At 34.0% G+C, this 11,290-nt stretch overlaps 1 protein-coding gene and 1 long non-coding RNA gene across 2 annotated transcripts; one reads left to right on the top strand and one right to left on the bottom strand.

The window, feature by feature from the left end:
* On the top strand, positions 1-3,918 carry LOC113710868 (flavonol synthase/flavanone 3-hydroxylase). Its single transcript, XM_027233926.2, has 3 exons — positions 1-575; positions 2,654-2,981; positions 3,603-3,918. Exons 1-3 carry the CDS (start codon positions 109-111, stop codon positions 3,813-3,815), a joined length of 1,008 nt encoding a protein of 335 aa, XP_027089727.1. The 5' UTR covers positions 1-108; the 3' UTR covers positions 3,816-3,918.
* Positions 3,919-9,109: 5,191 nt separating this feature from the next.
* LOC113712090 (uncharacterized) lies at positions 9,110-10,078 on the bottom strand. Its single transcript, XR_003453225.2, has 2 exons — positions 9,412-10,078; positions 9,110-9,268 (listed from the first exon to the last, which is right to left on the bottom strand). It is a non-coding gene; the product is annotated as an uncharacterized lncRNA (long non-coding RNA).
* Between the last annotated feature and the right edge of the window lie 1,212 nt (positions 10,079-11,290).

The raw sequence follows: 11,290 nt of genomic DNA, 5'->3' as shown, positions 1-11,290 counted from the left end.
ATATATGCTGCAAAGAGGCAAGACTCTAGCATAAAATAAAGAAGCAAAGAAAGAAAATCATCAAAAGTTTTTCTGTTGGAGAGTGAGGGAGGAAAAAAAAAAAAAGAAATGGAGCTGGAAAGAGTGCAACAAATTGCTTCGCTATCCAAATGCATGGATACTATTCCAACAGATTACATCAGATCAGAAAATGAGCAACCTGCAGTAACAACCTTCCATGGGGCGGTTCTTGAGGTTCCGGTGATTGATCTGAGCGATCCTGATGAAGGCAAAATTGTGGGGTTGATTTCTGAGGCTAGCAGAGAATGGGGGATCTTCCAAGTTGTCAACCATGGCATCCCAGAGGAGGTTATGAGGAAACTGCAGCAAGTTGGGAAGGAGTTCTTTGAGCTTCCACTAGAGGAAAAAGAACTGGTTGCTAAGATTCCAGGCTCTCAGAATATTGAGGGTTATGGAACAAGGTTGCAGAAAGAAGTTGAGGGCAAGAAAGGATGGGTTGATCACTTGTTCCATATAATATGGCCTCCTTCTGCCATTAACTATAGGTTTTGGCCTAAAAATCCACCCTCTTACAGGTTTGATATTTTCCTCATCATTCATGTTTTTGAAACCGAACAATTAGTTGTCTGCATCATCAAGAGTAGTACTTTGTTGGTTCTAATTTAGCTTTGTCAAGTTTTACATATGCTAGTAAACTCTTAAAAAAGAAAAAAAAAAAAGGGTAAAAACCCAAAAAAAAAAAAATGACATGCCACCCAAACTTAATTAAAAAGACAATAAAAAAAGGAAGAAAAAGAAAATCAGAAAGTACAAAACCAAATTCCATTTGCAAAGTTGGGCTGATTGATACCTTGATGCATTGATGTCTCTTACTGTTAGTAGGATTGATGATTTGTACAATTATGTTGTACTATTGACAATGAAATTTGTATATTTAGGATGAGAAGTGTGGATTTAGCATTTTCTGACTTTATGATGCAGACAACTACTCTGTCTTGCAACAGAAAGTCTTTCGATCATGAGGAAATTGAAAGTATTATGGGCGGGCCAATTTGATCCTGATCATTAACATGCCAAAACCAGATTATAAAAGCAAAATTGTCAATTTTTCCCTAAAAAAAAAAAGTGATACCATTTGGAAGAAGTTTAAAACTTCAACAATTTTGTCAAGGTCAAGCTGTTTCCTTCAATTTGACGTCTCTAATCGAAATCTGATTTATATTTGCTTCTAAAAAAAGATAATCAAAATGTGATTTACATCACAAGAAAATGTAATTTGGTTGCACTGGGCAGTGTAGAATCAGCCTTGTTTTCTGGTTTTTAAAAAGGACAAATTACACTTTACCCCCTGTGATTTAATATTTTATTACATAACCCCTGATAGTTTTAAAAGTTATATATAACTTTTTTGTGATTTGGATTAAAGTGTCAAAGTGATGAAATTTGCAATTCATAATGGAATTAACTAAAATATCAAAAATACTCTTATGTAAAGTTAAAAATTATTTATTAACCACGGGAGGATTATGTATATATATTGAAAACTACAAGGGTGGTATATGATAAAACACTAAACCATAAGGGGGTTATATGGTAAAATATAAAATCATACGGGGTTAGAGTGTCATGCATATTATGTTTATATATTTTGGTCATTTAAACAATTTAAGTTTTTAAATAAAGGTAATTTTGACATTTTATAAGTTTTATTACGGATGATTATTTCTGTCACTTTGATACTTTAATCCAAATTATGAGAAGATTATATATAGCTTTTAAAACTAGAGGGGATTATGTAAACATTAGTTATACCACAAGGGGTAAAGTGTAATTTGCCCCTTTAAAAATCGAGTAGTGTGGTGGTGGGGCTTCTGGCGTGGCAGCCGCTCTGGGATCCGGATTGTTTGCGGCAAACCACTTCTGTAACATTTAAGGTTGAGATTGGCTCAACCAAACTTGAATTGATCTTGACCATTGATTTAAAATTCAAATGAATTTCAAGTCAACAGTCGAGGTTAGCTCAAGTTCTACTGGGCTGATCTCGGCCATTAAATGCTGTTTGCGGTTGCACTGACAATCCAAATCCACCTCTATGAGGTTTAAGGCAAATAGCTCCCAAAAAAAAAAAAATGACAAGGAGCAACTAATTGTTGTGACCTTTTTCTTTTTCTCTTCTCTTGTTTAGGAGGGAATTTAATTTCTCAGTTTTACCCAAATTAAGGCATTTATAACTAACGAGAAAGAATCAAGTGCACTTAAATATTTTGACGCTTACATGAAGACATATGTCACAGGTCTCTGAAGTAAATAAATAACAGTTTGAGTGCAATTAATAATTTAGGGTAAACTAAATAATATTACTTAAAACCGTAAAATATGCTTAAGATATCTATTAGGTGGTCTCAATTGGATAATTGCAGTAGAGTGTGGAAAGATTGCAGCACAATAATACTGCTAATCAATCCCTAAAGGTGATTATTGAGCTTGCTTTCAACTTATATTTAAAAATCAAAATCAACTGAGAATAAGCCTATTGTACACAGAATGTTCACTCATGCTGCCTATACAATTAAGTTGGTAACTCGTATGCCTTCATCATTTTGTACTAATTACCCACTAATTGTTATATCTTCCATTGGAATTTGGATGCCAGAGAGACAAGTGAAGATTATGCTAAGAGGCTTAGAGGAGTGGCTGACAAGATGTTTGAATACCTGTCAAAGGGGCTTGGGTTAGAACCAAGTGAGATGAAGGATGGTATGGGGGGTGAAGACCTCATTTACATGATGAAAATAAATTACTATCCACCATGCCCTCGCCCTGATTTGGCCCTTGGTGTAGTGGCACATACAGATATGTCAGGCCTCACCATTCTTGTCCCCAATGAGGTCCCAGGGCTTCAAGTTTTTAAGGATGATTATTGGTATGATGTCAAGTACATACCAAATGCCCTTATTGTCCACATTGGAGACCAAATTCAGGTAAGTCATTTTCTTGACTGTTCTATGCTTTTGTTTTTTTGTCTCTAAATTCTTTGGTATTATTTGCCTGTTACAAATGAATAATTTGCTTATGTTGTTTGCCTTTAAAATTGATATTGGAACTGGCACTGTATGATAGGAATTTATTTCACAGAAATTGAAGTACTTTGTATAGGACACATTTCCTTCATCTTTTTTTTTCTTTTTGCAATTTATTCGTAGATCTGGATTAACTAATTGTTTCACTAGGAGGTTGTCCTGCAAGACATTGATATGTACAAATTTCCATATGCTACACAGAAATATTCTGACTATAATCCATCAACTTATACTAATTGACTTCTTAAGATATCTGTAAATTCAATTTAGAAGGTAATCAATTAAAATGAGGAAAAGATTTCTGATTTTGGAACAGTATACGTCGGATAACTATCCAAATATCCATGGCCATACATGATTTGTGCTATCTCCACATAAGTGCATGAGCTCTCCAATGTGAGTTTCACAACTATTACGAGGATTTGGCATTTCTTCTTTCAACATACAATTATCTGATTTCCTTGCATGTCTAATGTTTCTTTTTTAATGCTAATTTCACTTTTCCAATTAATCTCTTGATAGATTTTAAGCAATGCAAAGTACAAGAGTGTGTTCCACAGAACAACCGTGAACAAGGAGATGACAAGAATGTCATGGCCAGTGTTCCTGGAGCCACCCCCAGAGCAAGAAATTGGGCCAATTCCAAAGCTTGTGAATGAGGAAAATCCGCCAAAATTTAAGACCAAGAAGTTCAAAGATTATGCCTATTGCAAGCTTAATAAGCTTCCTCAGTAAAGCAACTAGGCCAGTAGAATGTGCTTGGATTATGGATATTGTCCTCGTTTTTTTTTTTTGAGCTGGATGTTGTCAGATTAATAATATAAGCAGTTTTAACTTCTATGCAATCTTTTAGTAATTGTTTGATTAACTCTTTAAACCTCGCATCAAGAACTTTACAATTACCATAACGATGGATCTGTGTAAAAAGGTGCACGTAATTTGGGAAATATTTCCGATATCCAGACCAGTATCCGTACCCATTTACTCTAATAAAAAAGCGGGTTGGATACGAAATATAGGATTCCGACCTGGACCAGAATAATATATTAATAATTGTAAAATATAAATATTTCTAAATACATTCTTTTACCAAATTAACAAATAACAAACCTTAGATTGATTTGTGGTTGGTTTTGGATTGACTATTGCGAGTTATTTGTGATTTAGCTTTGTAATTTGATTTGTTTAAGTTTGGAAGTTGATTTGTGATTGGTTTTGGATTTAGTTTTGGAATGACTGTAATTCATTTTTGCAAACTTCTTAATATGTAGGTAGTTTTGGACCTTATTTTTAGTTGAGCCTTTTCTTTTCGGATAGAACCGGGTCTGACTCGGGAACCGATAGATCCGACCTGAGACCCGTCGGACCCGGTTTCGGGACTATAAGTTCAAGACCCGTCGGGTATACGGGTCGGGTCTGGATCTACTACATAAAAACAGGTTTAAATTTGAAATTTCGATCGAACTCGACCCGTTGACAGGCTTAATTTTGGTCTCTCATCTTTGGGATCTAGGTCAAATTAGTTCTTAATCTATTGATGCGATCATTTTAGTCCCTTATCTTTATTAAAAAGAAAAATGTCAATTTAGGGCATCTAATGGAAAATTGAAAATTTTTAGAGGAGTTAGTCAGGCACAATAAATGTGCATTGTTAAAAATAACCGTTTTAATCCATTATCTTCAAAGTTGTCTATTTTATCCTTTTGATAATGTAAACTCTCATTTTCACAAAAATAAAATCAATATAGGACTTTTGATGGAAAATTAGAAAATCCTCATAGAGCCAGTTTTGTGTACTATAAGTCTATCCTTGAAATTAAAAAAACAGTAGATTTTGTTAAGGAAAAAAAAAAGCACACACACGCACTAACGAGTATGTGGCGACATACGAGGAACCAAATTCGATATGACTATAGTGATAATGGAGCAAAATAGTCATTTTTAGTGATGCACATATTGTGTACGGGACTAATTTCGTTAGAAATTTTTAATTTTTGTTAGGAAAATTTGCCAAATTGGTCCCTAACATTTACAAAAAAAAACTTTTTAGTCCATAATATTTAAAATCAGCCATAATAGTCCACAACATATAAATTATGAGTCATTTTGGTCATAATGCTCGTATTTGCTCATTTCTCCGACTGAAAATTTCACTCCTCTCACATGGGCATATTTTCAAGGGTAAAACCGAAACACACACTTCATTTTCGGTTGAGTTTTTCCATCTTTCTTTCATATTTCCCCAATTAAACCCTAATTGCCTCACATCAAAACCAAAATTGAAGAAGAAAAACACGGTTGCAATTGGATGGCTAGGCAATGGAGGAAGAATAGCAAGAAAATGTAATGAAGAAGCTGACCTATTGAAAAATACAATGGATCCGAACAAGAAGTGATGTCTTTGTGGAAATGAACCCATCATTGTGACTTCTTGGAAACCTGCAAATCCGGGAAGAAGATTCTATGGGTGCCTAAATTATGGAGTAAGCTTTTTAAACATTTCAGGTCGGTTTGGGTTTGGGGTGTGGGGCTAAAATTTGGTCTTGATATGTGATGTTCTTCGTGCATTTTAGGTAACTCGTGCATCTCACGATTTTTTTGGCAAAAGCTTCGACCACTCCTCAATCACACGCCTACACCTTTCTCGTTGTTGTCATCGTCACCATAATTCCTCAAGTTATGCTTGTTAATTAGGGGATGTAGGGAATTAGGGTTTCTTGTGGCTGTAATTTGAGGGAGGAAAGTGAAAAAGGGGTGGTGGTCCCGTGCACTTTTGCTTTAGAAGGGAAATGAAGTGTGTTTTTCGGTTTTGCCCTTGAAAATATGTTCACGTGAGAGAGGCGTGATATTTTCAGTCGGAGAAATGAGCAAATACGAGCATTAGGACCAAAATGACTCATAATTTATATGTTAGGGACTATTATGACTGATTTTAAATGTTAGAGATTAAAAAAGTTTTTTTTTTTTTGTTGTATATGTTAGGGACCAATTTGGCAAATTTTCTTTTTTGTTTATTAGAGAGTTTAGATTGGCTTTTTGTAGGAAAGGTAAGGAACTAAAATGATTAGAATAATAGATAAGGGATTAAATTGACTAAAACTTCAAAGATAAGAGACCAAAATTACCATTTTCAGGTTTGCAGCCTAATCTATAGAAATGCCAAGCTTTTTATGCAGGAATTGATAAGCAAAAAGCCACTTCACTTGGTGATATTGTCAAGATGCCAAAAGGACTATTACCTGTGAAGTATCTAGGCCTACCATTGACATCCTCAAGATTGTTCTACAAAGATTGTCAACCAATATTTGATAAAAAAGAAGGCATAGTTAATTTATCATTGATTTAACTAATCAATCAACATTTTTATAGATCAAGATTGGCATCTAGCAGTATATCATGATCACCCAAATAATGAGAAAAGTCAAGTGAATGACTTCACCTTTCAACAAATGTTTACCATGTAAATAATATCCTTTTACCATATTTATTTCACATTAATTATAGAATGAATCGTGCCAATTCCATTATGCGATTAATGTTATTTTCTTGTACTAAAATATAAATCCAAAAGAATAAGTACTTAAAAACACTTTTTCAAGACTCATTCACTTGGTATTAAGAATTTTTGAAATATACCCATATGTTAATAATGTAAGCATTCTCTTTTACGGAAGTAATCATATAACAAATAAAGTACAATAATCCACACTCAAGCTACCATAATAACCTTAAGTCCAAGAATCACTTACACAAAACGCCATTTAAAGATTAATTCTTTTGGTACAAAAGAAATCTCTATGCAGATCAATATAGTGAACTGATCATATCATCACGTAACCAAAGATTAGTTTAGGTATCTCACACATCACATTAATAGATGAGGTCTACTACTTCCCTAATGGAAGCGATATAGTATATGCTAATCTAACCATATTAATAATGTCCCATTCTTGTTAATATTTTGATTATAGATATTTTAGAATAAATTTTATACTTAATCAAATAAATCTCACCATCATAACACTTATGATTTCATTGATTAAGTTTATCCTAGAAACTTTATCATACAAGTATAAATGTACAAACAATCAATATGATAAAGATAATATTTATTAATGCAGAAGTAGTTCAAGTATATATAAAATCCCTAAAAATGATTGTTTTTAAGGCATATATACTTTTAGGAGGGAAGAAGAAAGAGGGAGGAGGAAAGGAAGAGAGATAGAGAGAGGGGAGGGGGGGGGGGGGAGCTTGCTAATAGAGTGCCCGCTGATGGTAGTAAGCTAAGGTGGGGGACAAGGAAGAAGAAGAAAGGAAAGAAAGAAAAAATTTTGTATATTTTTGGATATTTTTAAGTGTGTATTTTAGAAATTTTAGAGTATTTTTAAAGAGTTCCTACAAATAAAGTTATAAAAAAAAATTGTCTATTAAAAACAGGCAAAAGAAGATACCAAATAGACCACTGATTATCCAATATGTACAGCCCTCCATGAAGGATTCTTCCCCTATCAGTTTCATTAGGGATCGAGAATTGAAACAAATTTAGCCCTAATTTAGTAACTCTCAAGTCCCTCGGATATCCCCGTGCTATAGTAACAAATTCTTTAACTCCTGTGATGTTTGCTAGTTTTCCCCCCTTTAATTGTCCCTGTGAGGCTCGAATTATATTCTTGAACACGTGAATCAACATCCTCCTGGTCAAGATCTGTTCCTTTAATTTCATTATTTGAGAGTGCAAATTTTTGTATGATTTCAGCAAGTTCATCCACAGTTTTGCAAAAGAGAGAACTTGAGGGATTCCTATTCTGGCACACATAATGAAATTGACTTGGTTAAACCTGCAAGGAGGATTAGTAAAAGCAGCAATTTTGTCAAAGTAAATGCATTCCTTAGTGGGTAGAACAGGGATTAAAGAAAAGTAGAAAAAGACAGAAATCTAGCACAAACTAACAAAAGCGGTTGGTAAGGATGACCATTTATGGTTGTGAAATTGGATATCGTCTACCTTCCACCAGATTTACTAGCCTACCCGCATCTGATCTCGTTGTCTCGACTTCAGATTAATATTGAAATTCATTATCCGTACCAATTCCTTGTACCGCCTTTAATAGAGGGCTAATTTCACTAAATAATACCCAAAAAAATTGTCTACAAAGTTTTTTTTGGGGGGGGGGGGGGGGGGGATCAAAAGAAGGGCTTTGGTCTAACCCTCGTAAATGAGAGCAAATGACAACACAACTGGCCAATTTTCATTTTTTGGCACAAAAATTCATTGCTCAACATGTCACTTGTAAAAAATACGGAGAAAAATGAAAGAATTTTTTATTTGCCAGATAATATCATTTAACATGGCAACAAAAAAAAAAAGGAATGAGAGAAAAACCCCAAATTAAATGGAGAGTAAATGAATAACTTCGAAGTAGATAGAGTATTTGATATGCTCGTGTAGATTTTGGTAAATCTAATTCTTTATGTTTATTTATGATCTTTTTTATCTCTATTTATTTTTCATTTACTAGAATTTTTTATTCTTTTATACAAGAGGCTAAATATCATTTTTACCTTAATTTTTATGAGTTATCCTGCATGCATGTGTTACTTTCCCTCTAACCGGGGGGGGGGGGGGGGGGATAAAATGGGAATATGAATGTTTCTTTTGTGTCCAGTGAATATTCAAGGTTATCACAATTAAAAGTACGGGAATTTATTCCCTATTATGTGACCGAGAAAAAAATCGTATCACTAACAAATATAGGAGTGTTCCCGCAGGTAGATTGGTTGGGATTGATCGTATGTAGTTACAGCAAGGTTCCAGCTTCGACCTTCACATGCTATCGTTGTTGAATATCTTTGAGGGCAAATTTCAGCCAGTTTAGAGGGATTAGCCTCCAGACTCGAAAACAAAAAAAAAAAAATATAGGAGTGCCAATAATAATTACTTTTAACAACTTGCAACGGCCATTTCTCAAAATAAAAATCACGATAAGGCATGGAATTGAGAACATTTTATTGTGCAACACATCTACATAGAAATAAATATTTAGGTGACAAATTCTTGTTGATTGGAAAGAAATTACATAGAATTGAGGTAAGAGACTTAGTCAACAAGCACAAAAGTCTTACCTTTAAAATATAACATTCTTATAGACTTCTGGCATTAGAGTTGACTCCTAGCTTCAAACCAAGATCTGTGAGAATCAGCCCAGCACCAAAAATTAGAATTACAGATAATACTGTTAATTTCACGAAAATTCAGGTTGGCTTATGAAGAAATCATCCAAGAGCTAGCAAAAGTTCATCAATATGAATCAAGACAGAATCAGCAACTTACCTGATTCCATTCTCTGCAAAATCCTTTCATTTCTCGACCTCAAACAGTCTATTCAAACTAGTGCATTGTCCAAAAGGTGGATTCCCCTCTGGACTTACCTTCCAGATCTCAACTTTGATTTTGACCGATACAGATTCCAATCTCCTTCCCCGGTATGGCAATCTCAACAAATCTTGCTTCCTTATACTCATTTCGTTAATCAAGTTCTTTCTCATCGTGACAACAGCTCAAGCATACATAAATTTCGATTAGCCTTTGGCGTTAATGTTGATCCAAGCTTTGTTTGTAACTGTGTCGATTATGCAATAAACCATCAAGTTCAAGAACTTGATATCGCTGCATATCATTATCCCGAACCATTCCAATTTCCTCAGTGCCTTTTCACCTGTCGATCCCTGCAAAAGCTTAGACTGAAGAGTTACTCTCAGAGCATGATTATACCAAACCCCTTTTGCTTACCAACTCTGAAATCACTGCATCTCGAACGCTTTGAGTTTAATGATGGTGAACCCTTTTGTTTTCCTAAAGAACCCTTTTCGAGTTTCGAAAATCTTCAAGAGTTGACCTTAAATTGTTGCATAGTTGATGGTTTAGCCATCTCTGCTTCCAAGCTTAAGGTGTTGGAATTGTTATTTTATGGTTCTCTTCCTCAGTTTTCATGAGAATCGAAGATGGGAACTATTTCTGCCCCAAACTTGACTTCATTCAAGTTTGAGGGTCAGGTTTCTTTGGTTTGTGCTATGGAGGATCTTCCCTGTCTAGAGAAGGTTTATGTGGACCTATACCCACTTCTTGAACGTCCATATACGGATCAAATCGAAGAAAAGATGCCCATGAATCTGATCAAGTTTCTGGAGCAGTTGAAAAATGCCAAATCTGTTGCTCTGTCTTTGTCCACCGTTGAGGTAATTTACTATTTTACGCCGCCCCTTTCCAATTTCCATTTATCCTTTTTGAAAGTCAAAGATTTTCATCTATCCATATGTCTTTATACTCCGGAGTACTAATTCGAATAGCACTCTTTTTTAACTATTTTAATCAAATGCAAAAATGAATGCTATACCATATATTTCAGTTGTAATACAGGGAAAAAAGGGGTTGGTTGTAATTATAATTGAAATTAATGTATTAATGTCTTTTCACGTAAATTAAGGGAGTTAAGAGAAGTCTGGTTAACAGATATCAGAGTTCCAATGATAATTACCTTTGCTGAATTGTATTTCTAGTTTTCAAGAGCCGTTTCACAAAAATAAAGTTGAGGATTACACACGTGTAGATATATGTATAATCTGTGGGACTGGGAGTCTGGGACATTGTTTTGTGGGAAAAACATATCTAGAATTGCTAATATATGATGGTAAACCAAGATTAGTTCTACTAGTTGCACTCTCAATATTCTCAATGATTTTCACGTTGCACTTTGAATTTTTGTTTGGGCACTTCATATCCTAAGGTTATTGATTTCTATGTATTGCATTTCAAATTTTCATTTTTTTCACTCTTGAAAATTTTATTTTGGATATATAGTATCGCTGTGTGGCATGTTTTAATAGACAAAAATTTTTCTCAACTTTAACTACAAGAACTTGTTAAAACACTATAGGCTCCGTTTGGATTAGTTGTTTTTGGGGGTGTTTTTGAAAAACTTTGCTGTACCAGAGTTTTTAAAGTATATTTTAAAATATTTTTAAAAAATATTTTAGGATATTTAAGAGTAGAAGAGTTTTTAAAATATATTTTGAGATATTTTTTAAAATTTTAAAAAAATTTAAACTAATTTTTAGATTACCTTTTAGAATACTTTTTAAAAATTTTATTGTATTTGAAAAACTAGTTTTTGAAAAACACCCAAAAAACACAGAGGATCTAAATTTTATCA

The sequence above is a fragment of the Coffea arabica genome, chromosome 10e (genome assembly GCF_036785885.1).
Source record: "Coffea arabica cultivar ET-39 chromosome 10e, Coffea Arabica ET-39 HiFi, whole genome shotgun sequence".
In the NCBI taxonomy this organism is placed as follows: Eukaryota; Viridiplantae; Streptophyta; class Magnoliopsida; order Gentianales; family Rubiaceae; genus Coffea; species Coffea arabica.
This window is presented reverse-complemented; position numbering and strand designations above follow the sequence as displayed.

Coding starts and splice junctions, on each gene's coding strand:
- LOC113710868 (XM_027233926.2), top strand. CDS start 109: ATGGAGCTGGAAAGAGTGCAACAAATTGCTTCGCTATCCAAATGCATG. Junction 576..2,653: donor AAAAATCCACCCTCTTACAG/GTTTGATATTTT, acceptor TTTGGATGCCAG/AGAGACAAGTGAAGATTATG. Junction 2,982..3,602: donor ACATTGGAGACCAAATTCAG/GTAAGTCATTTT, acceptor ATCTCTTGATAG/ATTTTAAGCAATGCAAAGTA.